At 48.7% G+C, this 16,961-nt stretch overlaps 1 protein-coding gene across 1 annotated transcript in view; it reads left to right on the top strand.

Annotated features, from left to right (window-relative positions):
- Window positions 1-5,325: 5,325 nt before the first annotated feature.
- Window positions 5,326-16,961, top strand: part of dgkaa (diacylglycerol kinase, alpha a) — a 43,647-nt gene continuing 32,011 nt past the window's right edge. The window contains exons 1-3 of the mRNA XM_039746670.1: window positions 5,326-5,709; window positions 6,969-7,103; window positions 9,235-9,311. Of these exons, the coding sequence (XP_039602604.1) occupies window positions 5,622-5,709; window positions 6,969-7,103; window positions 9,235-9,311 (300 nt within the window). The 5' untranslated portion in view covers window positions 5,326-5,621. The remainder of the gene's footprint in view (window positions 5,710-6,968; window positions 7,104-9,234; window positions 9,312-16,961) is intronic.

Here is a 16,961-nt window from a genome sequence, read left to right as displayed (position 1 = left end):
CGCCGAGTTATTCGCGTAATGGACGGCCGCTGAGAGGTGCTTGAGCGCTTGGTTTTTTGGAACGTTTTTGTTTTTTGATCCCTTGTCACTCGAGTCCTATCCAAGGGAACAGAAATCTCAGATTCATGGCTTCAGCTTGTTCGCTCTTCCCAAGCGCGTTGCCTTTTCTATCTGACTCATGGTGGGATTTCCTCTCGCCCAGGTGCTTCTCATAGTCTCTAAGATTTGCACCCATCCAGGGTTTCATTTACAGCTGGCACTACTGAGGCTGTCGTCTCCCACCGTTTTCCATTTCCATCTTGATGTCTTGGTATTCCATGATCTTGTCCAATTCCTGGTTATCCATTTATTTTCCTGACCTACTTATCCAGGGTCGCGGGGATGCTGGAGCCTATCACAGCAAACAATGGGCACATCCCAGGAACAATACATGGCCGGGACTCCAGTACATCAGAAGGTGAACACACAGGCGCACACCTCACGGGAACACCGCATCACCAGTCCACCAAAGCCGCTAGTGTTTGGAATGTGGGAGGAAAGCCACGTGGACATGGGAAGAACTTGCAAGGAGGACCGGGGACGTGAGCCTCGGTGTCCTTCCTACCACTGCGCCACCGTGCGGTCATTTTTCTTCATCTTCAGAAACACAATCAATTTTCCCAAACACGTTCCATTACAGCGAGTCGACATCGGGAATATTTGCTTCAGAAGGTGCGCACCTGCGCAGCCGCAGTACCGCAGAGCTGAACCCATACCCAAAGAGCCCCCGCCCCATCTAGTCCTCCTCTTCTTCCTCCTCGTCCTCACTGGAGCTCAGACGCAGCGGCGCTGGCCAAGGTGCTGCCCAATCAGTGATTACGATGCCCTCCGGGGGTCGCGCGTTGCTCATTCAATGCTCAGTTTCTCTTTCCTATAAGGCATTTATCGGTTTGGTGAAAAGGCAATCGATGCAGCTCGAGTCAACCATTAACAGGTCTCGTCCTCTTTAGAGAAACAACCAAACCCCAATAAAACACAAAGGCTATCCCAGCACGTACGTCTTCACACCTTTAGGGAAATAAAGAGAAAGAGTCGCAATGGATCGGGGGTCTAACTTGGAGCTTTGGACTCTCGTGGTAAGCGACTCTCCGCATCCAGCAGGGGCAGTGGATGCAAAGTGGGAACCAACCCTGGACAGGATGCCCGGCCATCACCCCCTTGAGCTCAGCCGTTGATCTCCAGAATTCCTGTTATTTATTTCTAGTGGGCTGGCGCCCCGTCCAGGTGGTCTTCCCTTCTTCCACCCTGGGATTGCTATGGGCTCCAAGACCCTGTTCAGGAGGGTTGATGGGTGGGTAGGTTTATTATAACTACAATTCTGAGGAGTCCTTACCTCTCACGTTCAGCGCTGGAGTTTTTTTTTTTTTTTAAAGACTTTAGAGAGCGCAGCCTGCAGCCGTTGGGCTGTTCGCGGACAGCCGCAAAATCGGGAAAGAAGAAGAGCGTCGAGCTCAAAATGAACGGATAGCAATCATAAATAAATGCCGCCAGTGACACTGTGACCCTCACCAAGTCACTTCACCCGCCTGTGCTCCAATTAGAAAAACAAAAGAAAAGGAACTGATGGACGCCTTGGATAACAGCGTCAGCTAAATAAGTTAATAGTAATTAATATAGCGCCTTTCCCATTCTCAAAGCGCTTAACACGGTGTACCAGAATACAAAAAATAAATAAAGGACACAAACTTACCGGCAGGGGGTGGCGCTGGCACTCGCCAAGACCATCGTGGGGGGCACACACTCACTGACGACCACCTTCTTATGCGCTAATTAACCCAAACAGGAGAGAGAGGAACCTGCACAAGCACTGGGAGGACTGGGAGATTTCACGCACACACAACGGGAAGACGGCGCTGCAGCTCCTACTGAGCCTCTCGTTAATTCGAATTAGCGTCCGGTAAACGGGAACGAACCGCTGCTCTTTATCACGTTTATTGTGCCAGTCCACCAGGCGGTTGGCATCTTTTGAACCCCGTCACTCGAGTCTAAGTCACCTGATAAAAGATGTGTTATAATAATAAGTGTATTATTATTGTTATTATTATCTTGGTAATCGTCCACCACGTGACTATTATTATTACTAGCTGTGCCAGAGGCAGCTTGAACTCTAAATAACGTAGACCTCAGCATGTATTTTGTAATGCGTTTAGTAATAAAATTCATTGCATTTGTCATTCCAATAGTATTAGGTGGGTAGCATTGATAGTCCACCTTAACAAATGGATAAGTGTATGTGTATCTATTTGTCTGTCCAGTTGCTATGTCCCTGCCATTCCAACAGATGGTGCATCACAAACAGGTGTGGTAATAATGCATTGCATTTTTTCATGCTTGTAATGCGCCATCTGTTGGAATGGCAGGGACATAGCAACTGGACAGACAAACTGATATACAAACGCTTATCCTTTTATTAAGGTGGACTATCTGTGCTACTCACCTAAGATGTGTTTAAATCTAAGAAATCAATATGGGCCAGCCAGCCAGCCATTTTCTAACCCGCTGAATCCGAATACAGGGTCACGGGGGTCTGCTGGAGCCAATCCCAGCCAACACAGGGCACAAGGCAGGAACCAATCCTGGGCAGGGTGCCAACCCCACCGCAGGACACACACAAACACACCCACACACCAAGCACACACTAGGGCCAAGTTTTAGAATCGCCAATCCACCTAACCTGCATGTCTTTGGATTGTGGGAGGAAACCCACGCAGACACGGGGAGAACATGCAAACTCCACGCAGGGAGGACCCGGGAAGCGAATCCAGGCCTCCTAACTACGAGGCATCAATATGGGCCTCAACATTAATGTCTGCAGCACACCATCTGTTGGAATGCATTTTGTAATGTGTAGTAAAATTAATTGTGTTTGTGACAAATGCAATGTATATGTCTCTGTTATATGTCATTTGGTATGGGATTTATAAAATTAGTGTTAATTTCTGTGATGTGCCATCTGTTGGAATAACTGAGAGATATGAACCGGAAGAATACACAGACATTTGTCCTTTTATTATTATGTGGATTATTATCATTATAAATGTTATGGCCGGGGCGGCACGGTGGCGCAGTGGTAGCGCTGCTGCCTCGCAGTTAGGAGACCCGGGTTCGCTTCCCGGGTCCTCCCTGCGTGGAGTTTGCATGTTCTCCCGTGTCTGCGTGGGTTTCCTCCGGCGCTCGGTTTCCTCCCACAATCCAAAGACATGCAGGTTAGGTGGATTGGTGATTCTAAATTGGCCCTAGTGTGTGCTTGGTGTGTGGGTGTGTTTGTGCGTGTCCTGCGGTGGGTTGGCACCCTGCCCAGGATTGGTTCCTGCCTTGTGCCCTGTGTTGGCTGGGATTGGCTCCAGCAGACCCCCGTGACCCTATTCGGATTCAGCGGGTTAGACAATGGATGGATGGATAAATGTTATGGCTCATTTTGCAAACTCAGTCCAACTGGGAGGCAGCAGTACTACCAGTGTGCCACCGCGACAGCCCAGCAACAACAATAAAGTAGTAATAATCATTCATAATGCAGGTCTAAGTCAACTGGTAGATGGAGGAGAGGCATGCACTGATACAGCAGGCTGCTGCATCCACCACACAGGTGGACCGAGATCATAATATTTATTAATAAGAAGTGTGATTATTATTATTATTATTATGATGTTCTCGGTAATCGTCCACCAGCTGACTCCTGCCTTGTGCCCAATGCCGCCTAGGGTAGGCTCCAGCTTCCCCACGACTCTCCTCATGACAAGCAGCAGTGCAAAATGGATGGAGGGACAGATGGACGATTATCTTGGTAATCATCCCCCAGGTGACTCAGCCTGGCATCACTGTTATTTTCTCATTGTGCCAGTCCACCAGCTGGCTGGTATTTTTTGAACCCCTGTCACTTGAGTCCTACCCAAGGGGAACTGGAATCTCAGATTCATGTCTGCAGGTTCCGCACTCTTCCCAAGTGCCTCGTCTTCTCTGTCTGACTTGGTGGGATTTCCTCTCATTCAGGTGCTTCTCGTGGTCGCTGAGGTTTACACTGGGGCTTTGACTGCAGCTGGCACAACCAAGGCTGTTTTCTGCCATGGTTTCCCACGCTCCTGGTATTCCGCAGTCTTCTTTAATTCCCACAATAGTCACTAACAACTAAATTGGAATCTCCGTCCTATTCAGTGTGAGTTGGTTGACCTTTCCTGGCACAGACACAACACACCCAGTCCCGAATGCCACTCCTGTTTTCTGAATGCCCCCACCATGCCAACTCCCCGTTGTTTTGGGGTCTGCCCTCGTCTCCTCCTTCCTCTCGAACTTTCCTCTTCACTTTCATTCTCGTGTCTTCTCAAAGCAGGCGCTTCCCCTCGGGTGCGATGGCTGCCATGTTGCCCAGCTCCCTTGAGTCTTTTATTATTTCTGCCAGTCTTCTTGCTGTCCACCTTGCACCCTAGCCCTTCCTGGAATTGGTGGCTGGAGGTCAGATTTTATTTTCTGGCGGCTGCTAGCTCTGCTCCACAACAAGGCAGGCGGGGGTGAGGAGACGGTGGGATTTCCCTTTTTTATCTCTAGTTGTAATTATTCATTTCCTGCATTTGTTTAATACGATAAGATTTGATAACAAAAAAAGGAAATCCGTGCGATGTGGTCGCGTTGCATCGGTGCGTGTAAACGACAAAAGGAAAGGAGCGGAGAAGGGCCACGCGTTTAGTGACAGGCCATCTGGAGGAGTTCGAGGTGGGCTTGTTGTCACCTCCTCGTGTCATCTTAAAGCTGGGTGGCGCAGTGGCTAGCTGATTATCGAGTCGTCTTTTTCGAACTTTTAAAGTCAGCCTACAGCTTTAGACTTCACGCCCTGAGGTAGTGGGTTCAAATCCCGCTTAGTGACACGGTGTGACCATGAGCAAGACACTTCACCTGCCCATTGGAAAAACAAAGTGAACAATGCTGGAAGACACCTTGGATAAAGATAAAGCGTCATACTACTAATAATAAACGTTCCTCTAAATAAATACCGACGAAACCCAAGGAGTTCAGCAGGCGTCCTGTCCAGGGTTGCTGCCCCGAGAGCTAACATGGGGCTCGGATTTTAAGAATGAATGATGAAAAGCTGCCATGCGAACAGATACTTTTCTCTTAGGGACACCATCCGGCGAGTCACCCCCTACTGCGCCATCGGAATAAACAGCTACTGTTAAGCTCGAAGGGTGCGCTGTTGCTGTGGCGCCAATTGTCAAAGAAACCTCCGGGCTGAAGTGCAGACAATGGCTGATTGTTTTATTTACACGTACTAATTTGACTGTTACTTTTATTCAAAGTGATTGATTGGTTACATTCCTTTGCTAACTGGGGCACAAGCCGGTGAAGTGACTTACTCAGGGTCACACAGTGTTAGTAGTGGGATCTGAATCCTTGGTCTGAAGATCGAAGCCTTTACCACCACACTTCCAGCTGCAGTGACAGACGCCCCCACAGGCATGAAACAAATGTTTACTTTTTGTTTTGTACAGTCGCCCCCAAAGGGCACGCTAAGTGACGACGACTTGAATTCCAGTTAAAAGTTTGTCGCTCTCAGGCCCCGCCCTGGTTGCCCCGCCTCTTTCTGTATACCGATGCCAAGCCCCGCCCTCTTCAAACCGCAGCAGTCGATCTCTTTACTAACTGCTGGCCGCCTGACTTCTAATCTTGGGTTTTATAAAGGTGAGCTTCCACGCGGAAGGCGCTATAAGAGATTCTTCTTTTTTGTAGTGGATGCTCCTCTTTGTTACACAGGAATAACGAATATCTACGTACCGAGGGGCTCAGAGGACTTGTGAGGAGTGTGAGCCACCATTCTCCGGCATTATAGCGCCTTAGACACTCGGTCTCACGATTTTTGAGAAGGTGCGCTGCAGGAAACTCCGATTTCGCTTCATCTTAACTTTGGTAAAATGTGTCATTTATATTTTAGTTGTAAACTTCTGAGGGCGCTGCGAAGGGCGCTATATAAAATCGCACGGACGTGTCTGCCGCGCAGCTCGACTAAACGATAATATAGCGCCATGTTCAGTTTTGTTCGTTGCCGTTTCTTTGATTTTTATTTTTAGCCCTCTGTTTCGGTTTCGCATCACCTCGGGGCACCGCCACGTCGGATGGGAAATGTCATCTGGTCCTTCTGGATGTTCCACTTCTTTTCCCGCACGGCTTCATTTTTGCTATTTTTATTTTATCTCAATCTGGAAAGAATTTGTGAAACGTTTCTTGCCCGAGGCACATGCTTGACCCCGGCGGCTAAGCGGGCTGGCTGCCTGGAGCGTTTCAGCCTCCGGCGTCACACTGGCAGGGTGGTAACCCCTGGCTGGCACGGTGCCCACCCCTGGTCGGAGTCCACGTCTACAGTTCCCATCTTTTTCTTTTATTAGTAAATTATTGAAACAGAATGCTGCGGATGAGTCGTTGGCACAAACCGGGGGGCACATCTCTAATCCACGTTCCGGCATGCCAGTCTTAGTTGGGTGGTATCCGAGGCCCTCGCGCTTCTTCAGCATTGTTAAGAGCAGTACTTCAGTAAAGAGTATCAAGTCAGAGGTGCCAGTACGGGTGGGTTGGTGGGCAGTGCCACCCCCGACACCACCTGTCTTCTTCACGTGGTTGGGATGCTTGGTGTTCGCCCGACCGGGTCACGTAAAACACACCCCCTACTGGCACCAAGCAGGCTGGCACCACCTGGTCAATTATGTGTTGCGTGATGCCAGCTGACCACCCGCGTTCATATGGTTTCAGATAAGGCCATTCGGGTGGGGTAGCAAGTCGAGGCCCGCCGCGGTTGCCATGAGGCCGTGGCCGCCGTTGACGTCTGATCGCTGCGCCTGATGAATGGCCTGCTGCGGGTCACTCGGCTCGCCGGTCAGCTCAGCACATTTCTCTGCTGACTCAGCCGGCCGCTCACCCCTCCGCTCTCTCCGCTCTCTCCGCTCCAGTGACTCGCTGTGCGGCGGCCGGCTCCGGAGCTCCAGGCGGACAGACGAGCAGCATGACCTCCGCTGAACCCGAGAGCAAAGACTGGGGGATCCTGAGTCCCGGGAACTTCATCCAGCTGCAGCAGTACATCGACTGTGAGTGACCCGGGGGGGTTTGGGGGGGGGCAGTAAGGAATGAAGACGTGGGTGGGGCTCGGAGGGCTTTGAGATGGGGGTGGGGGTGGCAGATAGGAAAAAAGAGTAAAAAAAAAAAAAGACAATTAGAAAATGGGGGGCTAGAAAGGGGGTGAAGAGTCAAAAGGAGGAAAGCAAGAACTGGGGGCACGAAGAGAAGGGCAAACAGACGAGTGTGATTAGGCAGTGGGGGCGTTCAGAAATGGGGGTCCGCTGGTGACGGAGTTAAATTAGTTGGTGTAAATAGAAATGGGGGTTTGAATAGTCAGGGGCAGATAGAAAGGGGGGTAGATTTAGGAGTTAGAGGTTGAGGGGTGAAGAGCGAGACGCAGACAGACGGGGGTTTAGAGGGGCCTGGTGGGGAGGCAAGACATTAGAGAAGTGGGGGGGGCAGATAGACGGGGGGATCATTAAGATGGGCGATATGCCTGGGGGGGGGGCAGGTAGGGATGGGGGCTCAAAATGGCAGACATAGAAGCACAGAGGGGTGAAGAATGAGAGCGGATTGTCATGCACAAAATAAATGGGGTCTCAGGTGATGACGGGGTTAAAGACCCCAGAGAGAATGGAAATGGGGGGGGGTTGAACAGTCAGGTAGGCAAAGTGCCTAAAGAAACATGGGGGCTCAGGTGGGGGGGGCAAAAAGAGGAGCAGTTGGACCTGGGCAATTAGACAACAGGAGGGCATAGCAATGGGGGCAGACAATGAAAGGAAGACTGGCACGGAGTGACTGAGGGGTACATAGAGGTGGGGGTCCTAACAAGGCAGGCAGGCAGGTGACAGGAGATTGAAAATGAGAGCAGATTGGCATCGGGGGGTCAGGAGATGATGAAATTGAAGAACTTGGGGCAAATAGAAATGGGGTTCAGAGAATGGGGGGGTTGAACAGTCAGAGTCTGGTTGATTGGGGATTAAAAAATGGGGGCAAGAGGAGCTGGGGGGGCAGATAAGCATAGAGGGTTAAACAAGAAAACAGGAGATGAGGAGGGAAAGGAGAAAAGAAACGGGGAGGAAGAATCAGGGGGGCACAGGCAAGGGGCTTAGAGAATCAGGGGGGCACAGGCAAGGGGCTTAGAGAATCAGGGGGGCAGATAGACCTGGGAATGAGGAAATGGGGGGGGCGAGCGATGAGAGGATGATGAAGAAATGGGAAGCTAAAGGTATGTGATAGAGGGGGGGCTCAAAGTAGGTGGGCATAGAGGCAGATTGGCATACAGGGAAGTGGGCACTAGGAAATGATGGGGTTAAAGAACTTGGGGCAAACAGAAATGAAGGATTAGAAAATGGGGGTCCGACAATCTGGGCAGAGAGACAAGGGAATCAGAAAATCAGTTTGATGGGATTTTAAAAAATGGGGGCCGACAGAGGGGGGGGCAGTTGGTGCTTTGTGGCTGAAGAACTGGGGCCGATAGATGAGGTGGGGGATTCGACAATGGGGTGGATAGAAATGAGTTGTGGAATGAGAGGCAGATAGGCATGAAAATTAGAGAATGGCGGGCAAAGAGAGCGATGGAGGGGCAGATTGAGATTGGGGGGGATTAGAAAATGGGGGCTGAAGAGTGAGAGGGGCAAGTTAAAGATGTGCACCATAGAGTGAGGGGCAGACGCAGGGATGGTACAGGCAAACGGGCAATAGATGGACGTGGGCATTGAAAACAAGGAGGGCAAATGGGGTAGAAAATGGGGGCATGTAGATCAGTGGAGAGAGAAGCTTGGGAATTCGAGTTGGGAGTTTAGGTTGCGGGGTTGGGTGGGCAGAGAGACAGGTGGGTTTGGGAATTAGAGAATGGGGTCAAGTGGAGATGGCAGAGAAAGAGCTGGGGGCAGGTTGGCACATGCCCAGGAGACTGAGGGGTGTGCAGAAATATCGATGGATTCAGCAGAAAAAAAAAAGGGTGGACAGGCGTGGATTTAAGTGGGGCAGTTTGGGGGGCACAGAGTTTGCAAGAAGAGCCCAATGTGACCCATGAGGTCCTGCCCAGGTTCCCCTCCTGTTATCTTGAGCCACCCCGACACCATTTCTGTGTCCTCAACGATGTCCTCCTCCTCCTCTTCCTCCTCCTCCTCACATTCCCCGTGCTTTTCTTTTTAGACTCCAGTCAGAAGGTGAAGGACGTCCTGAAGGATTTCGACGAGAGTGGCACCTTATCCACCTTCCGGAGAGGAGAGGTGAGGTTCAAATCCAGTTACGGGGCTGTGGGTCATCATCTGGGTGTCCGCCTCCTTGGTGCATCACTCGCCTCCGTCTGACCGTAGCCTGCGTCTTTGAGGGCAGGTGGGCTGTGCCAGCGTACACAACACGTCTGTCCCTCCATCTGCTTGTCCTTGACATACACTGAGTGACCGAGTAGCTCTGCCCGGTGGCAGCGGTCCAATTGGTGTGACCAGTGTGGCCACATAGACAGATGGCGAGGTGTATTCATAGGTGCCACTAGTGGGCGCCGTAGCAGCTCCTCCACACACACTTGGTGCCAAGCATACTTGTCGGCTGTTGTGCAGTCGAGGGAATTTGAGGGTGTGCTCCACTGGTCAGTGGTCTGCTGGAAGGAATGTTCTGGAAGGCTCAGAGGAACAGTAGCACAGGGGGACTCTGAAGAGTTGATGGTGCCTTACATGGATTGCCAGGTAATGTTTTAGATCATCGGCCGCTGAGTTGTAAAAATGAAGCTCCATTATGAGGATCTTGTGACTGCTGGGCTCTGTGAACCTTAAAAAAGCTTCACCTCCAAATTCTCATGAGGCCTTGAAACAGAAAGAGAAGGCGGGAGGCTGATTTGGAAAAACATCATGAGATGAGGGGCTATGGCCACCTGGGTCAAAGTCGAGCCAGCAGATAATGCCAACCAAAATGTCTAAACAAAACCTGAAGCTAGACAGAGTCTTGAACATTCAATGCCACACACAATGCCAATATGCAATGCGTGTGTCTCTGTTATGTGCCATTTGGTATGGAATTTTGAAAGCAGTGTAATTGCTGTGATGCGTCATCTGTTGGAGTGACAAATATAATGTTTATGACTGTTATATGGCATTTGCTGTAGCATTGATAAAAGCCAGACCCCCGTGACCCTATTCGGATTCAGCGGGTTGGAAAAGGGATGGATGGATGGATGGATTGATAAAAGCAGGGATAATATTTTCAATACGCCATCTGTTGGAATGACAAATGCATGGAATTTTATTGCTACAAATGTTTGTGCCACACCGTTTGTTGGAATGGAAAATGTAATGTTTATGACTCTGTGATATGCCATTTGCTGTAGGGTTCATAAAAGCACAGTTAATGTTTGTGATCTTTGATCTTTGCTGTTTAAATCTCCGCCCCTACTTTGAGCTCCGCCTTCATGATGCACTGGATTGGTTCAGAAATTTGACACTCAGTGAGTCGTCTAATTGTTCCCACCCAATTTTAAGCCTAATTCAGTCTTGTTTGCCTCCAGATGTACATATTAAACATTTTGGCTTTGTGAACCATGTGTCATAATAAAAGGAAATACTACAATTGTTTGTGACGCGCCATCTGTTTGAATAACAATTCAAGTTTTATTATGACACATGTTTGTGACGCGCCATCTGTTGGAATGATAATTGTAGTATTTCATTTTATTATGACACACGTTTGTGACGCGCCATCTGTTGGAATGACAATTGTAGTATTTCATTTTATTATGACACATGTTTGTGATGCGCCATTTGTTGGAATGACAATTGTAGTATTTCATTTTATTATGACACATTGTGATGTGCCATCTGTTGGAATAATAAATGCAATGCATATGTCTCTGTTATATGTCATTTGGTATGGGATCATAAAAGCTGTGTTAATGTTTGTGATGCGCCTTCTGTTGGAATGACAAATGCAATGCATTTTATTAGTGATATGCCACACATCATGCGTATTCAGCCTGAGACCAAACAGACATTTTTATTCTCCAACATTTTTAAGATGAAAAAACAGGTTTTAGGCCGTTTTGTGATGTGCTTTAAATCGATGTTTCTAAACTACCAGGTCAAGAGCAACTTTTTGCCAGACCAAGTGAAAAAGTAAAAAATAAAATAAAAAAACAGTTGTTTTAGCAGCCGAGTAGCTCACACACCCCATAATAAACGTTCATCATTTTTAGACTTAGGCCCCCTTCTGTTTATTCACCGCTTTTCATTTTGAAAATCTTGCCTGGGGTCACCATTGACTACATGCTAGAAAAAACTGGGACCTGAGGCCATAAAGGTTGACCAGCAGCACCATTTTGAATGACATGCTAGTGACGAAGATAAGGCCTAAAGTGTGCACTCCGTCAGGAAAGCCAATGGGGATTCCAGTTCGGTTCAAAAGTGACAGAATGTTGTGGCGGTCCCATCGTTTCCCCCAGTAAACAACATTTCTATTGTCTTGTGAGACAAGTCGTTCTCATCTGTCCGCTCCTTAAACTCACTGACGGCAATTCATTAAAGGAGAGCATCGGAGAAACGCCATTTGGCCTGAAAGCAGGGTCGAGGTGGGTGTCGCCTGCACACGAGTGACTGTTAGGCCGGGTTTATACTTCACGTGACGTGACGCGACGCTCCAGCGGACACTCCTGCTACGTAAGCGTTGTACTGTTTATACCTGCGCACGTACTTTACGTACATCTGGAAGAGTCCACCAGGTGGCAGTGCGAGATATCATCACGGTGAGAAGACGTTCGGCTTCGCTGTGTTGTGAATTGCCTGAAACATCCATTAAATTCCGATGACACCTTACCGCAATATCTCTGAAAAGGACGTTTAATGATTAGATCCATCAATTCTGGGAGGTGTCCATTCCAGCTAGCATTGGGCACGAGGCAGAAACAATCCCTGGACGGGCATCAGCTCATCGCAAGGTGAATACAAGCACACGCATACACTGGCGTCATTTTAGTGTCACCAAATCTGCATGTCTTTGGAAGAATCCCGGAACACAGTGTGGAAACCCAGCAGGAAAACATGGAAACTCCAGGCAGGGAATACCAGCCACGTGACTCCCTGTGCGAGTGCTCCGCCACCGTGTGTAATTATCAACAGAATTCATTATTTAAACGAAATTAATGATTTATCTGTAAAATGTAACATACCTGCGCTAATGCACTTCATCATGAAAGTGATATCAAGTAGAAATCTAAGGATTCTAAATGTGCAGAGATCTGGAATATCAAACATTTAATGTGTTGTGTGTGGCGATCTATTGCCGTTTGTCGCTGCCGTCAGATGAGAAAAAAAAAGACGGCACAGAAGACGGTATGTGAGACTTTTAAAATGTATCGTGTCATTACGATCGGGAATATGCGACGCTTGAATATAAAAGCACCACGAATGCATCTGCGTGTCGGGTCGAACCATTCATCAAACATCGAAGCGCGCACATCAAACCGACTAGGATCTGCAAAGCGGCTTTCTGGCACACGTGGATAGTAAACAGAGACTCTGACGTCACGTTCCGACTTTTAGCACACTGCGCCCCCGACTTTTTACTGGTACTGCAACTCGCGCACGCGTCGCGTTAATTTCTGAGGAGGCGTCACAATGAACGTTGGGAACGCGTGGCAGCCATGATGTGCGCTCATACGCGTTCTGAGCGTCAAGTATAAACGGGCCCTTAAGTGTGACATTTTCTAATGGGAGATCCCAGTGGAAGTGTGTACAGTTGATGACACTGGTGATCCCAATGCTGACACCATATTTAACTTCTGTGGATGATGATGATGATGATGATGATGTAGTCCTGTCAGCACATTTCTGTACGTAATGATAGACAATTTGATAAATTCGCTAAATCAGGCAAGCGTTGTGCCTGGGAGTCCAGCATCATAAAATAAATTTGAGTGGTCAATAGTGTCAAACGTCAACACCATCACAGTGGACTTCCCTTCATCAGAGGATATCAGAATGCTGTTTACCACACGGGTTGGCGCGCTTAATGATCGCACTGATAGAAAATGAAAGGTCTGACATAAGAGACAGGCAGACATGAAAGACGCTATATAATTGATGGCCGTCCATGGCATTTGCTGCAGCAGTCATAAAAGCAGGGTTAATGTTTGCAATACGCCATCTGTTGGAATGGCAAATGCAAAGAATTTTATTGCTACAAATGTTTGTGCTGCACCGTCTGTTGGAATGGCAGTAATGTTTATGACTCTGTGATATGCCATTTGCAGTAGGATTCATAAAAGCACAGTTAATGTTGGTGATGCGCCATCTGTTGGAATGAAAAATGCAATGCATTTTATTGCTACAAATGTTGGTGATGCGCCATCTGTTGGAGTGCGAAATGTAATGTGTATGATGTGCATGCTCTATTTTACAATTTATCTTTTTGTGGACGTAGCTGCCGTTTCTTTGAAGCTCACATTGACTGCAGCAATACGGTCTTAAGTGAGGCTAACGGACGTGCATCATTCATTTTTACCACTGGCCCTGTGATGTCTTTGAATGCCAAAGCGATCGCCTGCTTTTACTGAAAGGTTATCTTTATTTTTAACGCGTGTGACGCGTCTTCCGCACACACGACACACACATGTCTATTTAATTGGGTCTTTTTGCTTTCTGTCAGCCCCGGTTTAACGACCGCATCTTTGACCTTTGCTGTTTAAATCTCCGCCCCTACTTTGAGCTCCGCCTTCACGATGCACTCACTGGATTGGTTCAGAAATTTGACACTCAGTGACACCCAACATGCCGGCCACCCTTCAGCGCCAAGTCCTACCTGATCTGGAAAGTTCTGCCTTCCTTATCTGGAAGATGTCAGAGCTCAGCGGGGCTGTGGGTAAGGCTGGTGTACGTTGGCATGGCGGCCTGCTGGTTGGGGTCAGAGATGTTTATGAGGGCCTTATTGTCCCGTGAACTTCCGACTTGCAATGCAGTGCGTCGCTAAGCTGCAGCGCCATCATTACTGCCAAGTCCTACCTGACCCCGAAGCTTCTGAAGAACCTCAGAACGGCGCAGTCACCAATAATTGCAACACCGGTGACGAGAAGAGTCGTTTGCCGTGAAGGTGGCTGGGCAGGGCGACACGCTGAATGTTTGAGTGGCAGCTGACTGGACGGGTTTTAAAGAAGCTCAGCGGTGTCACGTGGGCAGACCCCCAGTGATCTCGTGTGCTCGCCAGCACGTAAAGCAACCCGTGTAGCGAGTTGAACTGCCTGACCTAGAAATGTCCGACTTCCTTACCTGAATATTTCGGCTCTTCCTGTAATCGCGTCCCTCTTGAAGAACTCAAATGTTTTTTCAAATAATAAAAAAAAGAGACACGTTACAATGGTGTCTGTGTCACTGGGTGCTGCGGTGACATGAATGCCGCCCCGTTTTCTCACTCCTGGTTCCCCTTTTTCTCATCACCACAATGAAGTCTCTGACCTCCTCACAACCGTGACGATGCGTGTTTGGTCTTTTTATTTCATTTCTAAATTTTAGAGTTTAAAATGTCCTTATTGTTGCACGTGCAGAGTCGCGTGACATTCTGTCCTTGGATGTCACCACTGCTTGGCTCCACAACACTCACCATCCGGGCACAGACAGCCTGGTGTTGAAAATGAGCCTGAAGCCAACTTGAGACGACCCCCAAAACTGGAATGAATGGGTTAACTGGTGGAGGGAGGCCGCTGACATTTTTCCCTCCTCATCCTTATTGTCACTCGTTTTGCATTTGGCTACGGTCAGTGTCACTACTGGTAGCATGAGGCCACACCTGGACCCTACAGAGCTGGCACAGGTAGTCCTACATCTCCAGGATGGCAGGCACATCAATACGTGGCATTGCCAGAAGGTCTGCTGTGTCTCCCAGCACAGTCTCAATGGCATGGAGGAGATTCCAGAAGTTCTTCTAGGAGAGCTGGACAGGACCCCTCGTAGAAGGTCCTTAACCCATCAGCAGGACCCATCAGAGGAACAGGATGAGCACTGGCAGAGCCTACAAAATGACCTCCAGCGGGCAGGCAGGCAGGCCACTGGTGTGAATGTCTCTGGCCAAACCATCAGAAACAGACTTCATGAGGGTGGCCTGAGGGCCCAGCTATGTCCTCTAGTGGGCACCGTGGAGCTCGATTGGCATTGGCCATAGAATACCAGAATTGGCAGGTCCACCACTGGCGGGCACCCTGTGCTTGTCACAGATGAGAGCAGGTTCACCCTGAGAAGAAGCCGTGGAGAACGTTATGCTGCCTGTGACATTGTTCAGCATGACCGGTTTGGTGGTGGGTCAGTGATGGTATATCTGGGGAGCGACGCACAGACCTCTACAGGCCTGACAATGGCGGGCTCCTTGACTGCCATTAGGTATCGGGATGAAATCTTTGGACCCACTGTCAGACCTTATGCTGGTGCACCACAATGCCCGGCCTCATGTGGCGAGAGGATGAAGGAACTGATCCCATTGACTGGCCCCCCCACCCCCTTACTCGCCTGACCTCAATCCAATAGAACACCTCTGGGTGGGACGTTATGTTTGGGTCCATCCGACACCTCAGTCTGTCCAGGAGCTCAGTGATGCCCTGGTCCAGATTTGAGAGGAGATCCCCCAGGACACCATCTGTCGTCTCATTAGGACGTCGTCAGGCCTTGGCATCCAAACTACTGAGTACGATTTGGAGTTCCTGCAATGACATTTTGGCCAAATGGACTCGCCTGCCTGCCTGCCCCATCATTTTTCCCCCCTTTGATTTTTGGGGTGTCCCTCTGTAGGTTCGTCATTTTCACTTCCATCCTTTCGTTCCTCACACATCACCATATCACTCCACAGCAGTAGAGAGAGCCAGCATTGAGATCGGATGGGTTTTCAAAGCGGTCCTTTCATTTTTTTTTGAGCAGTTTATATATGGATAAAAATGTCAATAATCCAAACAGCGATCACAACTGTCATTTATCTGTCATAAAAAGACATGACATACTTCTAGTGTGCATACAGAGTTCTGCTGCCGTCTCATCCACACCATCTTCTGAAGTGCTGGTTGGATGGCGGCTGACAGACACGTTTCTATGCGGTAATACTAGTGGTAAGTGAAACAGCACAGTGTCATTTCTCTAGAATCGCCCTTTTTTTCTTCTAAATTTGCTTCTGCTTCTCCCTAAGGGCTCCTTTATACTTCACACTCAGAACGCAGTCGTGCTCGAGTCATGGCCGCCACGCGCCGAGTCCTCTGAGCAGGACCTTCAGAAATTAACGCGACGCATGCGCGGCTTGCAGTACCAGCAAAAAGTCCGGGGGGATGCAGTGTGACCAAGTCGTACCGTGACGTCAGAGTCTCCGTTGACTATCGACATGTGACCGCAAGCCGCTTTGAGGATCCTACGAGATCGATGTGCGTGTTGCGATGTTTGATCAATGGTTCGATATGGTGAAGCAAAATGCATTCGTGGTGCTTTTAAATTCAAGCGTCGCATATTCCCGATCGTAATGACACGATACATTTTAAAAGTCTCACATACCCTCTTCTGTGCCGTCTTTATTTTCATCAGAATGTATTTGGGCCACAGAGAAAAAAAAAGATTGGGACACAGCGAAAAGGTGTATTTTGTGATTAAGCTTAAATCTCGAAATGTCCGCTTTAACCTCGTAGTTTACTTTATCATTAACGTAGACCGTCGTAAACGTCCTCTTAAATCTGACCCAGTTGTTAATCACTAAGCGCTTCTGGGTCTTCCTCCGGCATTGACAGCAGCAATCGCCACACCGAACACGTTACATGTTTGATATTCCAGCTCTCTGCACAATTTAAATTTGATATCACTTTCATGATGAACTGCATTAAAATATGTATGTTACACTTCACATAATGAACACTGGTAATAATTGCACATGTTGTG

Source organism: Polypterus senegalus, chromosome 3 (genome assembly GCF_016835505.1).
Source record: "Polypterus senegalus isolate Bchr_013 chromosome 3, ASM1683550v1, whole genome shotgun sequence".
Lineage (NCBI taxonomy): Eukaryota > Metazoa > Chordata > Cladistia > Polypteriformes > Polypteridae > Polypterus > Polypterus senegalus.
The sequence above is the reverse complement of the archived record's forward strand: the minus strand, read 5'-3'. Positions and strand labels throughout refer to the sequence as shown.